Below are 21,832 nucleotides of genomic sequence, written 5' to 3'. Positions count from 1 at the left end.
CAAGCCAGCTCAAATGTGACCGGTGGCCGAGTACCGTTTTGGATTAAGATCGCACGACATGCGGACAAAGTGACGCGCTATCCATACTTCCCGGATGCAGCATAACTGCTGTTAGCGCTAGCGTACAAGCTAAGCTAGCCAAGTAGCAGATGAATTATCGCGTTGAAAAACGACCGCGGCGAGTGCGACGAGTGCAAATGTGATGAACGCTTTGCACTTCCCCCATCACCTCGTTTGCTTCTGCAGAAAAGTTGAGGACGTTCCAGGCGGCTGCGAGAGCTAATCGGCTCCTCATCACTCACGTACGCACGCACGCACACAACTGATTTGCTACTTGCATTCGTCTGGCGTGTGGGAGGCTCACTCGTCCACAATCTAACCCTCAGCGGATGAAACGTGTCGATTTAGCGTCCAACAGAACGTCGGCCCTGGCGGCGCAAATGTGGCCAAAGGTAGCACGAGCCACCACGTCGAGCGCCGACGCCAACGAGAAGAGGACTTCGCAACGTACGTCCAGGAGATGAGGAAGATGAAGAAGAGAAAAGAGGGAGAATGGGAAGCAGAAGAAGGAAGGAGAAAAAGAATGGTTGGGAATGCAGTCTTTCCGAAACATTCACTCATTCCAGACTTTGATTTTTAGGCCGTTGCCCAATAATAACTGATGTCGTACAACCTGCAATTTTCAACTAATTTCTTCAAGGAAGTCGACCCCAAAATGTTCTTGACAATAATATCAGGTAACGACCAATCACGGCTCAGCTCTTTTCCCAAGCTGAGCCATGATTGGTCGTTATCTGAGCAACTGTGATGTCATTTTCAGTCAACAACGAGTGACAAAATGGCCGCGCCGAGACGGACAAAAACGGGGGCATTTTACGACTTAACTCAGAATCCCGTCTTTAGACTTGTGGAGCCCGGATAGAACACAGTATTGTCAATTTTGGGGTGGTTGACTTTGCCTTTAAGGTGACGCAAGAAATGATTCAGTTATTGTATCACTTTAGCCTGAAAGTTTTTAGTTTCTGCAAACCAGTTTTGGAATCATTGAACAAGCTGCTTTTTGTGAAATTGTCTCAAATAAAGAGCTATTTTCCCCTCCTTTTTTTTTTTGCGGAGGCATGGGTCGGCCCGCGTGGAACGTGCAAGCGCTCCTTTCCACGTCGACTCTGATATTTTCATTTCAGCGCAATACTGAGATAAATTGCAGCGGAAGGGGGAGGGGGCCACGCGGCTCACCATCTAAATCACTCTGGACCTCTCCTGAGAGCCTAAATTGCTACTTGAGCGCGCGCGACCGCAAGGCGTCCCCTGTGGGATCCCAGCAGCGAGAGCGAGGCCCCCTCGCCCCCCGCCCCCCTCCCCCTCCTTCCCCTGATGTCATTGTTTGAGTGCGCTGACCCAAAACTTTCCAAGCCGGGACGCCAGCGAGGCGGTCTGAGGCCACACTGTGCGGTTCTGGAATGTCTTCACTATTGTTGACAATCAAGGAATTTTCGAGTCCAAAGCTGCCTCGGGAATCATTCGCTCCTTCCCAAATCCCTCCTAACGATATACCGGCCGCATTTTTACACATGGACTAAGTCTATGAAAAATCAACCCCCGCTACCCCATCGTGTCTTTTGTCACGGCTGGGATCTCGCTCACGCGCTCACCTTGTGGAAGCTTCCGTGGAAGAGCTGCTTGACTTGAGGCTCGTCAAAGGTCACCCGCTGGATCTCGCCGCGCTCGTCCTTGTTGTAGAAGGAAACGGTCTGCCTGGAGGCTGACAAGGCGCAACAGCTGCGTCGGCACCCCGTTCACCATTTTCAACGCCGAGAGCAAGCCGGGCCTACTCACGGTCAACGGTGACGCCGGTCTCGGGCTTGTGGTCGGCGGTGGACACCTGCCACACGTCGAAGGCGTCGGCCGGCGTGTCGGGCAGGAGGCGGAGCATGAGGATGATGGTGTAGACGGCAGGGAGACCCTCGGGGTGCGCCTCGCTGAACGCAACACAAGTTGAAGTCAGGCGGCGGTCAAATATTGATTCTTAGCAGTTGGAAAACTGGAAACGCTCCCTTCAACTTGCAGGGATTTCTTTTTTTTCTTTACAGATAATGTAAAAAAAAAAAAAAAAAAGTCCCTTGTGTTGAAATGCACTTTTAATTGTGGCAGCTGGAAAAAAAAAAGATAAAATAATAGACTCCAATGAATCAATGAATCATCCAGAAAAAGTCCATCAGTTGCACAGTATTCAAATGTGGTAAACTGACATTTATTATTTTCAATGAGAAAATGGCAAAAGTTGACCACATTTAAATCATGGACAAATGATGTTTTTTTTCCACTACTGACTTGTGACACCGCAACCAATCACAACAATAGTTGATGTGAGCAGCAAAATGGATGTCAAGATGGCAGATGGCAAGTAGCGATGATGTCATTTCCATTTGTCTTAGGAAGGAGCAAAACGGACTGAAAGTGAGCGGCTACTTGGAAGACTTCATCTTGTGCACAACAAAGCGTCACGGGAAAGAAATTCAAGTGAGAGAAGCTGGCGCTGGGACGCTTCTTCGCGCAATAAACAATGACGAGCTGCCATTTCCTGCTTGGCTCCTGTTGTCGAGCCGTCTTGTTGCCAGGCAACAAAAACACCTTCCAGCTATCGACGGAACATCTGCTCATTTGCATAACACGGACGCAATTAAACTATTTTGCATCTCGGCAGATGTTAAATGTTTGAAATATCTCTTGATATGCATCCATACGCAGAAAAGTTATATTGCGTACGTATTACGCACATCGGCAGATGTTCGATACACTGGACTGCATTTGGGCTGCGCCGTTCGTGTCCGTTTGAAATATTTCCAATAAACATGAAATCAATCAATGGATCGATAGCCGCGGCAGGTGACTCACGCGCTGGGCATGGTGAGGAAGGCGTTGGGGTGCAGTCGGTAGGCCGTGAAGCTGTTGAAGGAGCCCGGCTCCATGGACACGCCCCTCACCTGAGCGTACGTCTTCTCCGTCAGGTTGAAGGCTTCCAGCATCCTGAAGCCTGTCGCCGAGCAACAACAACAACAACAACAAGGCCGTTATGAGACGACGGGACAGCCGGACGGCGATTGGCATCACGGCTGAAGGTTCGTGGTTTTTACTATGACATCTATGCTAACTTCAGTTAGCCCATCTGTAGCCTTCCAGATTATATGATAGCATTAAGATAAAAGTAGCTATTTTTTACTGGGTTAAAAATACCGTGACATCTATGCTGATTTCAGTTAGCCCATTTGCAGCATTTCAGATTATATGATAGCATTAAACTAACAGACTTGTTGAACAAAATGACATGGTTTGGTGTTGAAATGTACAGTTTTCATTTCCTCAAAGTGATGTTATCAGATATTGGGTCATTTCTTGACAGCGAGAGAGTGAAAACAGACACGGACATTTTTAAAAGTGACTTTGAGCAAGTTGAAATGTGAGCAGGAGTGGTGAACTACTCAAAGAAAAGTCTGCTATATGGTCTGAAACGTGTTGCCCGGCCAAAATGCTGACTCACCGGGAGACGTGAAGCCGTTGACAAAGATGAGCGGGCAGGCTGCGGCACAACAGAGCAACATGAACGGACGCACGTTCTTGCGCGCAGCGCCAGGCGGGCGCCGGCCGCCACTTACTGGAGGTGGCCGTTTCGCAGATGAAGTTGATGAGGTTCTCCTTGATGGTGTCAAAGTGGTCAAAGTCGTCCACCACGAAGACGTGCCTCTCGCTGGGCTTGCTGCTGATCTCCTGCAGCTCCACAAAGTCCACGTCGGCCACGCCCACGGCGAAGACCGTGTAGCCTGCGACGGACGGCGCAGGCGGGAGAGGCTTTTGGTGCAGGAACGGCGACAAGCAACTGGGCAACAGTGGGGGCGCTTACCTGCGTGTTGCAAGCGGGCGGCATTCTTCCTCACTTCGTCCTGCGAGCGTCCGTCGGTGATGACCACCACCACCTTGGGGACGTTCCTCCTCATGCCGTTCTCCACCGTGAAGGCCTTCTCGTACGTGTGCTTCAGCGCCACGCCTAACCGGGGTCGCCGCCATTAGTGGGAGCTCTTGCTACTCTGCGTGTGTGCGCGTCTGACCTGTTTTGGTGTTTCCGCCTCTGTAGCGGATGTGATGAGGCGCCGCCATGGCAACACCTTTGTCCTGGTACGAGTTGAACTTGAACTCGGTCTTTGCGTCGTCGCTGTACTGCACGAACGACACCTGCGGGCAAAGGCGTCATCGTCACCGTCAGTGCCATCTTCCCAAATGACATGACAAATCTCCTCCTCCATTCGACGGCGGGCGGGCCTCCCCTCCCGAAGGACACGCAAGACGAACCTGCATGCCGGTGGGCCCGATGACGTCGAAAGTTGCGATCATGTCGGAGACGAAATGCACCACTTTGACGAAGCTCTCCTCGCCGATGCTCCACGAGCCGTCGATGAGGAACAGCACGTCCGCTTTGGCGCCTTTGCAAACTGGAGCGCACAAAACAAAGCAAACGGAAAACACAAGCTTGAAAAGAGAGGCAGAGTCGAATCACAAGTTGTAGTCCTCAAATTGCCGATTCAAGCCTGACTCCAGTCAGGTCACGTGACTGAAGTCGCCCGCCTCTGGCCTTTGGGCCTTTCTCCGGACGCAAAGTGACAGGACAAGAACGTCCAAGTTGAAAGTCAAGCCGCAGTCGTGTACGACTTGGATTTGCTTTTACGAGCCCACTGGCGTTTTGAACGGTCCCGTTCCCCTCATGAAGCAGCACCACATGTGGCGGCCATTAACGCGCTGGCACGGGTTCGCTCCAGAAGAAGTTTGGCTGGCGCTCGCTCCGAGTCTGGCCGCCGCCAAAAGGCCTCCTTGACGCCTTGCCAGGCCGGGCCCAGCCTGAATGAAAGGATGGCGTATCCATTCAGCGCTTACAAAAAAAAAAAACTTCACTTCCTGTCCACTTCGGGACACTCGAAGGAATGAAAACATCACCAGAGCCCAAGGAGGCAAGCTGAAACTCAAATTTGGAATGGCAGTCGATGGAGCAGAAAAACGTCAGGTTCAAATATTTGATGGCTTCTACGGTGACGACATGACCCAAATTTGTACGCGAGTCGAAACGCGCCAAGGTCTGTCAATCAGTATTCGAGTTATAATTACTGTGAATATTTGTTTGAAAAACACTTGCAGGCCATACATATGAAACAATCCAATAACAAATAAATAGCAGCTTGCGCAACGCCTGGATCATGGTGGGCTTGTGTTCCAGCTCGTCCGTTTCATAGGCCTCATCACCATCAGCTAATACGGTAGATGCATGTGAGCTGCAGCAATTCTTTTGTTCCTCTTGGATGTTCACATTGTACAGGGTCACAACTGAATGAACGTGAATGTTCGCTTGCCTTTAAAAGGCGGCTCTGCTCTGTTGAGTCACAGTCAGCCAATGAGGATATAGCAGTGGCTGACGGTGCGCACTGATGCTGTCAGTTGAGGCTAGAGCGGCAGGTGTGCTTAAGAATGTGCTTTTCACGACGAACCCCGGTTGTTTTCATCCTTCCTCCACCCAAACCACCTGCTGTGGATTAGTTTGTTCGAACTAGCAGCGGTATTCAATGAGCTAACCTTGTTTACCTTGTGCCGTGTAAAAAAAGAGAAAAAAGAATCCACAATAAGTGAAGGGCCTACCTGCCCAGGAGGGGGGGATGGTGGGCGGCGGACTGGGAGTGGGCGGTTGCGTCGGCGCGGGGGTCGGCTTGACCACTGTGGCAAAGCAAAGACGCAGAGTGTTAGCAACGTCTTTGTGATCGGCAGGACGCGGCGGCGGAGCTTTCGGTCGGCCGGCTCACGGGTTCGCTCCTTGGCGCTGACGCCGGGTCCCTCCAGGTTGGGCGTCTGGACGTAGACGGTGGCGCTGTAGCGGGAATCGGGGGAAAGTCCGTCGAAGCAGTACTGCGGCAGGCCGGCGGGGATGGTGATCTCCTTTTGACCTCTGGTCGAGGCTGCCAGACAAGAAAACGAGCTCAGCGCATCCGGCACGAAAAACATACGCTGGCGGGACGGCCACGTTCCATGCAGGCCAACACCGGCAACGTTTGGACGTAACGCAAACGAGTGGCGGAAAAGTCCCCGAGAGTCACTCACGGTCCAGCGGGTTGAGGCGGATGCGGTATGACGTGGCCGCTCGGTGAGCCGTCCATTTCACGCAGAACTTGTCGTGAGCGACGTCGTACGTCTCGATATTGCTCACATTCAGGAACACTGGGCAAAAGGCACAATACAACATGGCCGATTTCATTGTTTTGATTTGATTACTTACAATTCATTCATTAACCAATTCATACATTTGAAATTGTATGCATGTGCAAAAAAATGTTTGGCAAACGGCAAGCATTTTAAACATGCGATTTAACTATATGAACTATTTGAATGAATGAATAAAAAACAAGTCATGTACAACCAAAGTCTTACATTAAAACAAAGTGGCTTTCAAATGTGTTATATTTTATCTACCACAAATGGCCTTAAAAAAGGATAATGATGATTGAAGTCAGTAAATTGGATAAGACACCTTAAAAATGGTCAACTTAGATTCAAGTGGGATGAAATATGGTATTACAACATCTTCATTTTGATCAAAGTGGTCTTAACGTGTCTTGAATTCTTAAGTTACCTTAAGGTAGAATTTGATCAAATTGGCATGACGTGTGGCCTTAAATGTCATCATTTGGATTGGTGATCAAAATAGCTTCGGACTTCTTCAATTTCAAGCACAGGGTGTCTGGTGAGCTAGCATGAGACACCTAACATAGCCTAGCGTGGGAGGCGGATCGTACGTGTGGTTCCTGGGCCAGCAAGAGGGGCGCTGGCGCCGCCGGTGTACTGCGCCAAGACTTGGACGTCGTAGGTGGTTCCGGGCTTGAGGTTGTGCAGCGTGTAGGACGTCACGTCGCCCACAAAGAAGTCGACGGCCTGGTCGGAGCCTGCCGGAGGAAACGCGCCGAGTCAACGTGGGAAGGCGGAAGCATGCGACTATCGTGAACGGTGAACCCTTGTTAGCGCACTCGCTCATTTCGAAGCCATCCTTTCTGATGGCTTTTTTTTTTTTTAAAACAGTTGGAATTTACAATTGCGCGCCTTCAGTGTAGTACCACGAAATTACGGGATATCATGTCAGGGGGACTGTATAGCCCGCTAATAGACAGGTGTTCACTGTTGATGTGGCAAAGTTATCACGGCGACCTCTGGGCGAGTATATGAGTCTGTATCCTTCCACGGGCGCCGTGACGGGGTCCCAGGCCACTCGGAATCGCGTGTACCACTCGTCGGACACGCGCAGGTTCCTCGGGCTCAGCAGGCCGACTGCGGGCGACAGAGAGGAAACGTTGGCCGACGGTCGCGTGGAGCGGCTCGTTGGTTCGGGCGCGCAAGTGTCCAGTGCCTCACTTGTGCGTCCGTTGCCATTGAGGAGTCCGCCGGGGCCCTCGGCGTAGATGGCCTCCACCGTGATGTTGTAGGGCGTGTCGGATTGCAGGTTCTGCAGTCGGGCGTTGTTTCTGTTGCCCGAAACCACGGCCTGCACGTGCAGCGTCAACATTTATCATCAGAATGAATGAATAATGACGATACAATAGATGCAGAGAGGCACATCGGCTTGACAGTTTGACATCTGCGCTATAACGTAATTATGGAGTCTTGGGTTCAGCATTTTCGCTCGCGTCGACTATATAAATACGTCGTGATTAGGGATGGATGAATGATTGCGAACACAGCCATTCATTCATCCCTTCCTCCCCGACCGCTGCATCTGGTTTTTGAGGCGACTTTTTCATCAGCTATCGAGGGCCACTGTGTACAAATGTGGAGTCTCGCAGCTGCCATCAGTACTTCAGCTCCTCATGAATTCCATTGGAACGGTTGTGACGACGGTGTTAGTTTAAGGCCGTCATGTAATTACTCCCACCAATCAGCGGCGTGTGATTTATGAGCTGATGGCACGCGGGACAACATGTGACTTCATCGCAGAGTTTGGCCGACCAACCAAAGGCGCGCGCGCGCGCGGCGAGAGTGGCTCCAGTTGACCCGAATTGTGCACTGACTTCAAAATGACCCCTGAAGGCGTCACTTTTTCCCCCCTTTCGGTCTTCCCTTGTTCGTCGTTTGCGCCCCCACACTACATGCCAATTTTTGAGCAATTTATTTTTACGGGTTCTTACGGCAAATGGGAGAGTCAACATTTAGAGTTGAGTGCCTTCAAATACATACATACCGGTCCTATGTAAATAAAGACGTCGCAGAGCTTGAGTGTACTCACATATTGGGTGATGGGGTCTCCCGTCATGGGGGCGTAGGCGATGCGGTACTGCCTCACGGGACCCTCGGCGTGGTCCCACCCGAGGGTGAGAGAATTGGTGGTGGCTTCAAACACTCGCAGGTTTCGAGGTCCGGCGCGCGGCACTGTGAACGTTCAACATTCTGTCAATCGAGCGGCTTACTCTCCACACCTTCACAAGCTTTTTTTTTTACGCCTGAAAAAAAGATTCACTGCCAGACATTTTCAGATCCTCCTTTACCCGAATGTTTGAAAGAAAATTGAAAAAAATAGAAATAAATGTATAAATGTATACATTTTATAAACAAAAAAAAGACATATAAATACGTCAATGGCAGCGAATGAGTGAATGAAGTCCCGACACCAATCGTTCCAAACGTGCGATCGGCAAAGTTGTCCTCACATGTTTTGCCGTTGCTCTTCAGCAACGGTCCCTCTCCGTCGGGGTACATGGCGGCCACGCTGACCCGGTAGGGCGTGTCCTGGATCAGGCCGTCCAGGAAGGCGTTGTTGACGTTGCCGGGAACCAGCACCTTCGCAAAAAGTCAAACAACGCGCTGATGTCATGGCGCCGTCATCGCTGGCAGCTCCGAGCGCAACGCCACGAGCACACATCATCATCATCATCATCATCATCATCATCATGACGTTATCTCGCTGGATCTCTGCGGCCAAATACTAACAAAGACTCGAGACTGCGGATGCAAACACGTCCTACGTACAGCAGGAGGTCAACAAACGGCTGGAGAAACTCCCAAGGTTAATACAGTAAACCAAAAGCGACCCAGACTAGAATTGAAATGCTGTTGTTTTGTTGGGTTTTCTTTCAAATTGCCAGTTTTGGCAGAGGGGAAAAGCGTTGCTGCTCACTGAAATGAAGAGACTCACCGACTGGGGCGGCGAGGCGGCGTTCCAGGGGACGTACTCCACGCGGTACTGCTGCACCTGGCCCGTGGCCGGCTCCCAGCGCACGTTGAGGCTGTTGGGGGTGGGGTTGAACACCTGAATGTTGCGCGGGGGCGTGCGAGGAACTGCGAGGAGCACAATGAGCAAATGAGGATGTAAACTCACTCAAGCAAGCAAGCAGCCAGTCACAACGTCTGGTCTAAAGAAGAAGAAGAACAAGAAGCCTTTTTGGATTCAAGATGAAACGTCTTCAACAGGCAAGAAGAATCCGGTCGCCTGCGTAGAACTTTTGCTGGATGACAGACGAGTGGAGCTTTCTGCCATTTTCTTGTCTCGCTCGTCGTTAGCGCTCGTCAGTAGACGACATGCTAACTTGGGCCCTTGAGGACAAAACTACGCTCGGCTTTGATGGGACAAGCACGACAGGAATTCTTGAAAGGCCGTGGGAATCGACGGGTAGGGGAGCGCTGCGCCAAGAATTCACTGATGATTTTTACACATGTCGACCATGTAAAAGAATACGATGTAAAATCAAGCTGATTTACAGGTATGTGGTCGAGCGGCGAAGAGCGCTTAGCACGTCTGTCTCCCAGTTCTGAGGTTTGGGGTTTCAATTTCAGCTCCAGCCTTCCTGCGTGGAGTTCTCATTTTCTCCTCTTTGCTTGCCCACATTACAAAAACATTCATGTTAGCTCCATCGAAGACTCGAAATCGTCCAATGTGGATGTGAACGCGAGTGTGAACGGTTGTTTTTATATGTTCCCTCCCATTGGCTGGCGACCAGCGCGGCGTGGACCCTGCCAAGATCTATTGCCTCCATCTTGTCTACTTGGATGATAAACGTTTACATTTCTTGTGTTCGGAAACCGAATGTTTGGTCACGACACATCAAATCGGGAAGCGGTGACAGCTCTGACGAAGGATCAGCTGAAGCTGTCAGCCACACGTGAGAATTTCTCTTCTCCCCCCAAATATGGGATAGGCTCCTCCGGCTCACCGGCAACCTTCCTTCTGCTTTGCTACTTCAGGACCTGGACGACTTGCGGTGATTAATGGAACACAATGAATTCTGCCGTCTACCAGGAAATCCTGCAGGCAAAGGTCAGGCCACCAGTTGGTGTCCTCAAGCTCAAGTGCTCTTTGTTTATGCAGCAAGCCAACAACCCAAAACTTCAAGTCCACCTCTAAGTGGTTAAAAACTCAACTAAATGAGGGTCTAGGCGCAGCCAAGTCCAAGTTTCAACTTTTGCAATTGAGATGCTGTGGTAGGACCTTAAACACAGTCCATTGTCAGGAAAGCCTCCAATGGGACTGCATTCCAACAATTCTGCCACGATGAGTGGGCTAAAAACTCCTCTACTGCGATACAAATGACTCATCAGCAGTTATCGCAAACATTTAGATTCAGTTCTTGCTGCCAAGTCTGTCGCAAGCGCTTTTTCGCTTCAGGAGACAATCACCCTTTCACATCGAATCTGATTTCAGGTTTCAGGGGGTTTCCCTCGTTTTGAAACTGCCATTTACATTTACTTGCTTTGCCTCTGCGAGACGTTCAAATTGGCTCGCTGATGTGAACCATTTACGTGTGAGAAATGGGTTAGTCATGGGGCTCATTGATGGAAAGCATGAGGCTGCAAATGAAGGAAAAAGAGCAAAAGTGTCTTGAAGGAAAAGCTCAGCTGGCTAAAGCAAAGCAGATGTCTGCGAGTGCATACACGGCACTCAGAGACACTTTCGCTCCGAGAGGAACCCAAAAAAGAAAAAAGGATGCAGTAGGTAGAGAGACAGGCTGCAGACGATGTGGTCGGCAGTTACACAACTGCTCTTGTGTAATCACAAGCAGACCTCACCAGATTTCCATTGGTCTGCTGCTCTGCTGCCTCCACTTGGGTCTTTGCTCGCATTCCAGCTCGTGACTTCATCCTTGTCAATCGCCTCCACAAGCAGTGCTGGCAACTCACCAGCGACAAATACGCCCTTACTCCACTCGGGCAGATTGTTCTTTGCTTGAGTATTGATTATTTGGGACAACTTTCCACTTTACTCCCTACATTGGAACATCGACTCCTTACTTTTGCCACAAATTGGCTGGTTACTTTTTTTTTTTTTTTCAACCTCTGAGGATGAAGACGATGCAAAAAAAAAAAAAAAAAAAGACAAAACTGCCGTTGGGATCGTGATTCATTCATTCATTTGGATCTTGGGGTCTTGTGAACAAAAAAAAAAAAACAGGGTCAGCAGCAGCCAACGGAGGAACGGGAACCAGAGAGGGTCAACGATCACGACGCAACGCGTTCCGAGAGGCGGGATATTTCCCGTCATTTCAGGGAACTGTTTGATGTTGTCATTTACAAGGATGATTGTTGACAAATGCGTTGTGTCCTGTACCAACCTCTAAGCTTGTGCGGTTGAAACATTCTCCGCGTTATTCTTAGCTCAAGAGTTGTCAAAGTCCGGCACCGTGGGCTCCCACTGGTGGTACGTGAAAGAATCACTGACCAACTGCAGCTCGCGATTACTTTTCACTTTGAAGTTCAACGCATTTGCACGTGTACAATTTTCACTTAACCTACGTACAATACATTTTGACAGAATCATTATTTAATAATAAGAACTAACAGTTACTGTAGCGAACTGACAGCAACAAAGAAAAAACACTTTTTTTAAAAAAAAAATTTCCGTTGTACTCAACTACACATCAAGGCTTCAGTAAAATAGTTGAATCAGTGCTACTAAAGTGTTTGCACATCTACTTAAGTCGAGACGGTGAGTACTTTTTGCATCGCATTGCATCACACAGACATCAACAAAAGCTCCAGCTTGATGTTTGCCACTGGAACTCTGTGTGGAATCTTTGCGCGGGGCTCCAATTAAAACGGGACTTTGCTGAGTGAGCGCGACACGCCGTCTGCACGCCGGCCCGTCCAACACAACACGCGCACACGCAGAGCGGGTTGTAAAGCTGCACAAACACACGCGTGCGCACACGAACGGTGATGTTTGGGGGTTCAGTATCAAGGAATCAGCAAGCGGAGCTTGGTTAGTAAGAACAACAATTATTTGTGTTCAGCTGTGCTACTAAGCGACTTTTTGTGAAATGCTGCTTCTTCTCGCGCACTATTTTTTTTTTTGTCATTTCAGGGTTTGGGCAGAGGCGGGAGGAAGTCACGTAACTACAGACTCCGACCTCTGTTTTTGGGTTGTAAAGAACTTTCCACGTTCACATTTGAATGCGACACTGGCCTCCCTCGGGGCTCAATCCCTGGGTCCTTTAACTCTTCATACAAGATCTTTCCACTTCAACTGAGAGCATCCCGGGATCACTCACGCGAAAAAGAGCAAATGGAGGTGAACTTACGTGTTTTTCCAAGCTCAGACTGGCGCAGACCCTCGCCCTCTGGGTACACGGGCACCACGGTGACGGTGTAAGGGGTGTCGGAGAGGAGGTTCCTCAGGACGGTGCTGGTGGTTCCTCCCGATACCTGCTCCTGATCGCACACAAAGGCACACAGGAATCGGGACGTGAGCGCTCAAATTCCCAAGCCTTGGACATCTTTGTGGCAAAAAAGTAGGCCCGCAAACCGCCTGCTATTTAATCATCATACATGAATCGTTTTGAAGACTTTCACGAGCCGGCCTACAATGTGAAAATGGTTTCATCTGGTGGACAACTCTAAAAAAGTCAAATATCAGGACTTTTCCTCTTTGGAACTACCAGACATGAAAAATATTTCTGCAGAAAATCAATTTTGTTGCTAATATTTGGCATACACAAGAAGAAAGGAAGAAAGTGGGCACGGGCACGAACCATGTCCTCGGCGCCGCCGGCCGCAGGCACGTAGAAGAGTCGATACTGGCGCACGTTTCCCTCGGCCGGCTCCCAGGTGACCTTGAGCGTGCTGGTGGTGGGCTCGGTCACCTGCAGGTTCTTGACCCCGCCCAGCGCCTCTGTCCAACACAGCGGGCAAACGTTGGTCGTTTCCCATCTGGCTTACGAGCGGCGCCAAATTAGGGACGAGGCTTCCATACACAGGAAGTCCGCTAACCGGTTTTCTGGGTTTTGATCACATGACCTTCCACATATAGCGCAAGTGTGACGTTGCCCAACATGAGATTGAGGGACACTGATGAATTATTCAGTTGCATTATCATTCCACAAAGATTATTTTTGGACAATGGAAGCCACAAAAAAAAAAAAAAAAAAAAAAAAAACATGTTATTGTCCTGCGTGAACAAAGTTGAGGGGCAGATTTCCAAAGGTGAACTTACTGGTCTTGCCGTTGTCCGACATGCTCTTTCCCTCCGCGTCGGCGTAGATGGGCACCACAGTCACCGTGTACTCCGTGTCGGGCTGCAGCTCCCTCAGCATCGTGTTGGTCGCCATGCCCGATTCCTGAGTCTGGACAAACACGCATCCGTCACTTTTTGCAAGCGTGGCTCTTTCTGCATAGGAGTTATTTACACAGAAAACCAAGGTGCCATACAAATTGATCAATTAGAAAAAAATAATAATTAAAGTGAAAAACGTATTTTTGGGGGGAATTTGTACTTCTGCCAACTGTGTCAGTGAGGGCGCAGACACGGGTGGCGAAAGGGAGCACGCGTTGCTTGCGTGTTGCATTGCGGTGGGGTAAGAAAGCACACGAGCGCACCATGAGCTGCTCTCCTCCGGTGACAGGCTGGTAGGCGATCCTGTAGTGGCGCACGTCGCCCTCGGCCGCGTCCCAGCGCACTCGCAGCGAGTTGATGGTGGGGTCGCTCACTCGCAGGTTCTTCACGCCGCTCAGAGGCTCTGGGAAAGAAAAAAAAAAAAAAGAAAGAAAGAGACGTGTGACAGGATGAGCCAAAGAACAGCAGATACTTTTTCTGCGATGGGGATCTATGCTCATTTCTGTTAGCCCGTCTATGCCACTTTGAATTATATGTTAGCATTCAGCTAACATACTTACATAAAAATGTGATGGCTTGGCTCAACATTTTAAATGTTGAAGAATATAGAATGTTTAGTTGAATTTGTGCCAAATAAACAGCTCGAAGCACGCTTGCTTGGCCTCTTATTTGTAAAAACGTAATGTTGTACAATCTACTAAAACTTTATAAAAAGTATCTTAACAAATGTTTAAATACGTTGAAATGTGTTTATTGTTTCGGTTTTTTTTCATCTGTTTTCTCTATATGGCAGCTTGTCACCGATTGCAGGCGGATTTGGAACATTCATCTTAATGGTGACTCGTACTTTGGATCATTTCTTTGTCAATCATTTGTTTCTCTGCCTGTCCAAAATCAAAATAGCTGCTCGGGGCGAAACTGGTCCACGGCGCAAGAAATGCGAGTGTTGCTGTGCTCGCACATTCCAGCGCTTGTTGATCACGTCTGACAATGACGTCCATGTCTCAGCGCAAGATTCAATTATGTGATTGGCATAAAACGCCGAGCGTGCCGCAATGTTTGTCCCGGAAAGCCTCGCACTTACTGGTCTTGCCCTTGTCGGCCTGCGGGATGCCCTCCGCGTCGGGGTAAATGGGCACCACGGACACGTTGTACACCGTGTCCGTGTCCAAGTTCCTCAGGATCAGGCTGGTGGTGCCGCCCGACACGTCCTCCTGCAGAGTGGTCGCGTGAGGTCAAGCGCAAATACTTGCTGACTGTACTGAAGAACATTTTTCAGGCATCTGTACTTGACTTGGCTTTCAAGACAACATTTTACTGTTACTCCCTACATGTGGAAAGAATGACAACTAAGTGCTGTAATACTGAATTGTGAAACTGTTTTCAACCATTTCACTTTTCCATTTTTTTTTTCCTGGGGCGTCTAAAACGGGTCCTAATGAAGACTTTGGAGTCTGCCAAGAGACGGTACGGCGGCACCTACCGTGTGTGGTTCTCCGTCGGGTTGCGCCGAGTACGTGACCCTGTAGCTGCGCACGTTGCCCACCGCCGGCTCCCAGCGCACCGTCAACGTGCTGACGGTCGGGTCCACCACCTGCAAGTTCTTAACGCCTCCCACCGGGTCTGCCGGCGTAAGATCACATCACATATTAAGAAGTGGCCTTCAAAAAAAAAAAAATTGTCATTCTCATAGGGGCGAAAAGACAACCCGAGCCGTCCCTACTCACTGGTCTTCCCGTTTTCGGTCTGCGGCAATCCCTCCATCTCATGGTAGACGGGCACCACGGTGACGCTGTACTCAGTGTCGGACTGCAGGTTCTTCAGCACCGTGGAGGTGGTGGCTCCCGACACCTGGTCCTGGTTTACACTTAGACTTAGAGACTTAGATTTCACTTCATTGATCCCTTGGGACGACTCCCTCAGGGAAATGAAAATTCCATGGTGAGAAAGGAGCGCAAATAACACTCATGTGAGGAAGACGCCATGTCCGAGCCCAAAACCTGAAGCAATATGCGGTGCAATCCTTCACCCATTGGCTATTGAGCGGATTTCCTGGTGGACCCTAACATCCACGGTGTGAAAATGCGGAGCGGGGACTCACCACATCCTGGTCGCCGCCCGCAGCCGGCACCCAGATGACGATGTACTCGCGCACGTTGCCCTCGGCCGGCTCCCAGCGCACGTTGAGGCTGCTGCTGGTTGGATCAAACACCTGAAGGTTCCTCACCATGCCCAGCGGCCCTGACGACACGCGCACCATCAACACATAAAGCGCCGCCTTCACTTACCACCTCAATTCCTTCTCGGAACTCAAGTTACTCGTACGCTCTTATTTTCCAGCCCGGCCAGCCGAATTTGGAGCGAAGAGCGAGTTGCGGATGCGCGGCCAAAAATGAACCAAAACGCGCAAGGGCCGATCTCGCTGGCCTGGAGACTAGTTGGCGAGCTGATGCCACTCGAGTCGCCGCTCGTTGCCAAGATGACCCCTTTAGACCTCTCGGACAACCGCCATGACGACTCCCCGGCGACCCAGCTAGTTTCCAGGGTGCATTCAAATATTTTTGATTTCGTCCGACATGTCCGTGACTGGGGAGGGGTCTCCGCGATTCTCCAAGACGTCGCCACCACTTGAGCCCTCGAAAAGACTCGAGAGAGAATCGGTCCCTGCGAGACGACGCCTCGTCGAGAGCGCAAGCAACATGTTGGTCTCCTAAGTCCGCACGATCGATCAGTCGCAGTTGTCGCGGCGACGGGTCGGTCAGTGAGGCAAGGCCTTTCATATTCAGACGCTTGATAGTGTCTTAAGTGCAGAATTTTTTGCTCAACTTCCAATCAAACGGCAGCGTTTCTGAAGCTCGCCTGTGTCTCTCAAATTGCGTCTCAAAACAAAGACAGAAAAATTGCAAATCTACCCGAGTGGTATGTCTTTGCACTTTGGGGGCGGGCACTCACTGGTCTTGCCGCTGTTGGTCAGGCTGGGCCCGTCGCCCTCGGCGTAGACGGGCACCACGGTGACGGTGTAGCGGGTGTCGGGGAGGAGCTTCTCCAGGACGGTGCTGGTGGTGCTCTCGGACACTTGCTCCTGAAAAAGCACATCAGCACGACGTCCCGATGACTGAGATGCCGCTCGCACTTGACGCGCCACCGACTACACGGCTCAGCTCAGCGAGAGCTGCTCAAGCAGGGGCTAAGCTTCATGGACGTGTGTCATGTTCATGCAAAGAAATTCTTCACGTGACTCATGACTGACTTCCCCTCGCGCCTGCTCCACTTGGACATTTTTCCGCTCGGCACTCACCACAATCTCCAGGCCGCCATCTTCCGGCACGTAAATGACTTTGTAGCCCTGAACGTTCCCGTCGGCGGGGTTCCATGTGACCGTCAGCGTGGTGATGGTCGGGTTGGTCACCTGCATGTTGCCCACGCCGCCCAGAGGTACTGCGGGAAAACAATTCAACATGGCCTCACAACAACAGCGGAGCATCTTCTGTGTGGCGAGTAAACCAATCCCCCCGACGTCATTTGAGGACGTCATGTGGACGTATCCCTCCACTGAGTTGATCACATCATGCCCTTGACTCACAAGTCTTTCCGTTCTCAGTCTGGCGCTTTCCCTCCCTGGCCGGGTACACGGGCAAGACGGAAACGGAGTAGGCGGTGTCGGGCACAAGATTCCTGAGGATCATGTCGGTGGTGGTGGCAGGAACTTGCTCCTGTGGAGGGCGACGCCGTAAAAACCCGTCGACGGCGCTCGCGCGTGGCGGACGTTGCGCCGAGCGGCGTTCTCACCATCTCCTCGCGCCCGCCGGCGACGGGCACGAAGAAGACTTTGTACAAGCGGACGGCTCCGTCGGCCGGGTCCCACTTGACGTTGAGCGAGGTCATGGTGGGGTTGGTCACCTGCAGGTTCTTCACGCCGCCCAGGGGCCCTGAAGGTCACAAAGTGCCACATTGTCGACTACGCCGGCAAGGAGCCGGTTAAGCATCCGTCAGGTCAATATTCAAATAAAAGAGTGAGCGACGCTTACTCGTCCTTCCGTTTTCCGACACGGTCTTGCCGTCGCCCTCGGCGTAGACAGGCACCAGGGAGACGGTGTAGAGGGTGTCGGGCTGCAGGCCCCTCAGGGTGGTGCTGCTGGTGCCGGCCGACACTTGCTCCTAAAAGCCACAAGGCAGTCAGCCGCAAACCACAATCTCATCTGTGAGCCAGTCGCTGGGTGGCCCACGGAAGGAGATGTGGGCCATCGGAGGATCAATTTCAGTTTCTGAGTTGAAATTTGAAATTCATTCACTGATTTTTTAGCTGCACATTGATGCGTTTTGAATTTAGGTTATTTTTACACTGATTTTTATTAAACTTTATTTTTTTTGATGATGTTCAACCCTGTTAAATTGTTTTTTTGGCAGGGGAAACTCAAGTTGTTGTTTTTTTTAAAAGAACTGATCATTTCAAAATATGGAGTTTTAGATATTTAAAGTTTAAACACATGCTCTTAAATTCAAACTTGGAAATTCAAATACAGAAACTCAAAATTTGAACTTCTAATTTAGAAACTTTAATGACAACTTTTGAACTGAAATGTACAAATTCTAATTCAAAAATTGAAACTCAGAAATTCCAATTCAATGCAAATATTCAAATTTAGAAAATGTCACCTAAGCTCAGAAATTGAAATTCAGAAATTCAATCTCACTCAAAATTTGTCATTTAGGAATTCAAGATGAAAACCTGAAAGTCGGAAATTCAAACTCGGAATATCTCTCGGGATAAAGTCCAATTCAAAGTGGTGAACTGAAAGTCGGGCACTGAAATAGCGAGTGTGCTTCCATCGGCTCGTCTCAGGCGACGGCCCCGCCCACAGGGAGGCGGCGGTGCTCCTACCAGTCCTACCATGCTCTCGGCGCCTCCGGCAGCAGGAGCGTAGACCACCTTGTACTCCTTGACGCGGCCCTCGGCCGGCTCCCAGCGCACGTTGAGCGTGGTCATGGTGGGGTTGAGCACCTGAAGGTTCCTCACGCCGCCCAGAGGCTCTGTGGGGGCGGCGACAGGTTAGCGCGGCCGCCAAACAATTCGGTTCGACAACACCCCGAGCTTAGCTCGTGCTGTCAGCGCTACATTTGGCATTCGCGGCAGTAAGAGGATGAACGTTTGTGCGGCGTATGGGCGCGGCTTGCTCACTGGTTCTCCCTTCGGCCGCAACGTCTCTGCTGGGGCCGGTGGCGTAGATGGCGGTCATGGAGACCCGGTACGGCGTGTCGGGCGTCAGCTTCTGCAGGACCGTGCTGGTCTTCTTGCCTCCCACCTGCGTCTGCTCATGTCCAAGATAACACGGGTTACCAACTGCGCGTCACATTTAGTCACACATTTAAAACTCAAAAATGTTCATTTCGAAATGTTCATCGAAACTCATGAGTGGGAATTCAGAAACTCAGAAAGTCAGTAAATCGAATGAAGAACCTCTAAAGCAAACTCAGGCACATGTGACTGAGTTTGCGTCAGTATTAGCAAACCGCCGGACGCTTGGCATTGCCATTGATTGCCGTCATTTTGTGTTGAAATCCTAAGTGTATATTTCATTTTAGAGGCTTTAGACTTAGTTCAAAGTGGCACATGTGACTTAATCGCATGTGCAGAACATAAGACCCATTTTCCCGTTCCTGTCCAATGCTTTCCAGATGTTGCGACGTCACGTCACGTGAGCCGGGTCCAGGCGCGACCGCGCGGCCGCGCGACGTGAGCGTTGACGTACCACGAGCGGCTCGCCTCCGGCCAGCGGCGCGTAGAGGATCTTGTAATTCTGCACGGGTCCGGGGGCCGGGTCCCACTTGACGGCCAGGGTGCTGATGGTGGCGTTGTAAACCCGCATGTTGCGAGGAGGCTCCGGTCGCACTGCGGCCACCACAAACACATCAAAACAAAGTCAAGCGCGCACACTGCGGACCAACCAACGGCGGCGTGCATGGGGGTGAGGATGATGATGAAGACAATGATGAAGGTGAGATGGTGACCCTTCCGAGGCTCATGGAAGAAGCGTTGATCATGAAGCAGGTTTGGTGTCAAAGGATCGATCGCAAATTGACACTCGTGGTGGCAATGAAGTACAAATACCTCCTCACTGTCATTAAAGATGGGAGTCAACCTAAAAATGGTCTTGACAAGAATATGTTCCAAGCAGCCCCACCAGTCTAAACACGGCATTCAGATCGATATTGTGTTTGTGGAATACGAGTGAATTCGTAAAATCGGCCCGTTTTTGTCCATCTCAGAGGGCGGCCGTTTTGTCACTTGCTGTGAACTGAAAGTGACATCACAGTTGCTCAGGGCTCAAGGAACAACCAATCACGGCTCAGCTTCAGAAAACAGCCGAGCATTTTTGGGGTTCATCCGATCGCTCCGTGACAACCAAACCGACAGCAGCACATGCAACTCGTCTGATGATGATGGCGATGATGATGTCACAGCTCGTGTGATGATGCAATGATGTTACATGAGATGAAGTGGAGATGCATGAGGGATGGATGGGAATTCAAGATGGCTGCTGCTGTTCATTGCTACATTGTTCAAAATGTGTATGTTGGATTTTTTTTTTTTTTTTTTTTTTGGCCAATCACATTTCAGCATCTCTGTGTTGCCATGTCAATGAAATCTGGCCCACGCCTTCACAATCAGTTGCTGGCCCGTGGAATTGAAATGATATGAGCAGTGGCACAGTTTCTTTTGCCGATCATATTTCAAATTTGCACTTATGATGTCAGCATTTTGGAGTCCTCTGATTGGCTGGTCAGAGCAAGCCAAGTTTGACAAGCAAAACATGAACGTATTGATCCGCACGCACGGATTCATTGAATAATCAGCATCATATGATTTTTTGTAAATATATTATTTCTCTTTTGGCCAGAGGATGCACGTGATATTGTTTGTTAAATTGTGATGTTTTTCCCCACTACTGGAAAACAAAAACAGACTGGTGATGAAAACACACATTTCTATGCAAAGGTAAATATCGTATTGCGCGTCACGGATATTTTGTGTACGATGTCAGCAATGAATGAGCGCGTCTGACTTGAGGGACACGCGCGCGCACACACACACACACACACACACGCACATGTGCAGTTGTGAAGGGAAAAAACAAAGAATCAAGAACATTTCATTGACATACCGTTCACAGCCTTCAACACTACAAAGAGAAAACAAGCTCATTAGCGTGCAACACTCGACACAGATTGCAGTCTAGGACATTCATACGCTACTTGTAAAAATGATTTTGATATGGGCTTGAAATTTCCGGACTAAGCTAAAGTGCACTATAAAATTCACAACGGGTGTCCGAGCCATGAAACTTTCCAAGGATGTCCGCTTTTATGCCTTTCTGTGAGCCTTCCGGTCTCTCTGTTGCAACTTGCTGACGCCAAGCTAAGCTGAGTGGTCACTTCCTGTTTGATGGCCAGGCCCTGCCGTCGTCTTGCTCGCAAAATGTCAACATGAAGACGACTGTTGAAATACCGATTCGGCTTCAAGCGGCTCGGATAACGCATGGACGTATCGATTTCATCTGTTGTGAATTTTTACACAAGGTCAAATTAAGTTCAAGGTTATGGTGCAGTTTCGGTTCATCCGGAAATTTCAGCCCAGACGTGACTAGTCCACACATTCATATTTTGTTCTTCTGATGTCTACGCAAGTCGAACAAAGTGTGTGCCGTTGTATGACTAAGAGGTGGGGACTCACACGTGCGCTGGTTTCCCATCAAATCTTCGCTTTCGGACTCGTCCGGGTAGATGGCCGTCACGGTGACCGTGTACTCGGTGTCCGGGTCCAAGTTCTCCAGAAGATGCGACGTCTCATCGTTGCCCAGGATGGACTGCGAGGCGACAAACACAAAAAGACGTAGAAATCATCAAGTGCGCCGTTCGCACATTTTGAAGCAATCTTTTTTTTTTTTTTATTTTAATGGCTTTTACAATATACAGCTAAGTCCCAATTTTGGGTTGTGCTCATTCAGTGTAGTACCGCGTTGTGCCACAACATGCCAGGCAGCACTGAGCTCTACTGGAAGACATGGAGCGGAATTGCTATCAAGACGATGAAGACCATATGTAAAAGTTCTTTGTTACAGACGCAGCTGTTGTGAAATAATACGCTCCGTAAATAAAGTTGTGCTATATTGTCTGTATCTAATTAAATAATTGCGGGTGAGTCTGGAACATATCCCC

General features: G+C 49.9%; 1 protein-coding gene across 7 annotated transcripts in view; it reads right to left on the bottom strand.

The window, feature by feature from the left end:
* col12a1b (collagen, type XII, alpha 1b) overlaps positions 1–21,832 on the bottom strand; it is a 63,503-nt gene that overhangs the window by 8,436 nt on the left and 33,235 nt on the right. For 4 of the 7 annotated variants that reach the window (XM_086018695.1, XM_086018694.1, XM_086018689.1 and 1 more), the window contains exons 29-63: positions 21,348–21,480; positions 20,779–20,796; positions 19,366–19,505; positions 18,795–18,924; positions 18,498–18,646; positions 17,644–17,773; positions 17,405–17,544; positions 17,199–17,328; positions 16,914–17,053; positions 16,568–16,697; positions 15,717–15,856; positions 15,343–15,472; positions 15,099–15,238; positions 14,700–14,829; positions 13,879–14,018; positions 13,496–13,625; positions 13,035–13,174; positions 12,585–12,714; positions 9,209–9,351; positions 8,724–8,853; positions 8,303–8,445; positions 7,435–7,564; positions 7,231–7,350; positions 6,825–6,971; positions 6,133–6,249; positions 5,838–5,990; positions 5,677–5,751; positions 4,345–4,484; positions 4,104–4,227; positions 3,899–4,042; positions 3,654–3,818; positions 3,539–3,577; positions 2,896–3,034; positions 1,837–1,979; positions 1,653–1,762 (exon numbers count right to left, since the gene is read on the bottom strand). In XM_086018695.1, coding sequence (XP_085874821.1) covers positions 1,653–1,762; positions 1,837–1,979; positions 2,896–3,034; positions 3,539–3,577; positions 3,654–3,818; positions 3,899–4,042; positions 4,104–4,227; positions 4,345–4,484; positions 5,677–5,751; positions 5,838–5,990; positions 6,133–6,249; positions 6,825–6,971; positions 7,231–7,350; positions 7,435–7,564; positions 8,303–8,445; positions 8,724–8,853; positions 9,209–9,351; positions 12,585–12,714; positions 13,035–13,174; positions 13,496–13,625; positions 13,879–14,018; positions 14,700–14,829; positions 15,099–15,238; positions 15,343–15,472; positions 15,717–15,856; positions 16,568–16,697; positions 16,914–17,053; positions 17,199–17,328; positions 17,405–17,544; positions 17,644–17,773; positions 18,498–18,646; positions 18,795–18,924; positions 19,366–19,505; positions 20,779–20,796; positions 21,348–21,480 — 4,482 coding nt within the window. The remainder of the gene's footprint in view (positions 1–1,652; positions 1,763–1,836; positions 1,980–2,895; positions 3,035–3,538; positions 3,578–3,653; positions 3,819–3,898; positions 4,043–4,103; positions 4,228–4,344; positions 4,485–5,676; positions 5,752–5,837; positions 5,991–6,132; positions 6,250–6,824; positions 6,972–7,230; positions 7,351–7,434; positions 7,565–8,302; positions 8,446–8,723; positions 8,854–9,208; positions 9,352–12,584; positions 12,715–13,034; positions 13,175–13,495; positions 13,626–13,878; positions 14,019–14,699; positions 14,830–15,098; positions 15,239–15,342; positions 15,473–15,716; positions 15,857–16,567; positions 16,698–16,913; positions 17,054–17,198; positions 17,329–17,404; positions 17,545–17,643; positions 17,774–18,497; positions 18,647–18,794; positions 18,925–19,365; positions 19,506–20,778; positions 20,797–21,347; positions 21,481–21,832) is intronic. The other 3 variants (XM_086018691.1, XM_086018696.1, XM_086018693.1) reach the window with 2 other exon arrangements.

This window comes from Filicampus tigris, chromosome 20, assembly GCF_054856515.1.
Source record: "Filicampus tigris isolate MCC_2025a chromosome 20, RoL_Ftig_1.0, whole genome shotgun sequence".
NCBI classification, from domain to species: Eukaryota; Metazoa; Chordata; class Actinopteri; order Syngnathiformes; family Syngnathidae; genus Filicampus; species Filicampus tigris.
Note: the sequence above shows the minus strand (reverse complement) of the source record. Positions and strands in the feature narration are given on the sequence as shown.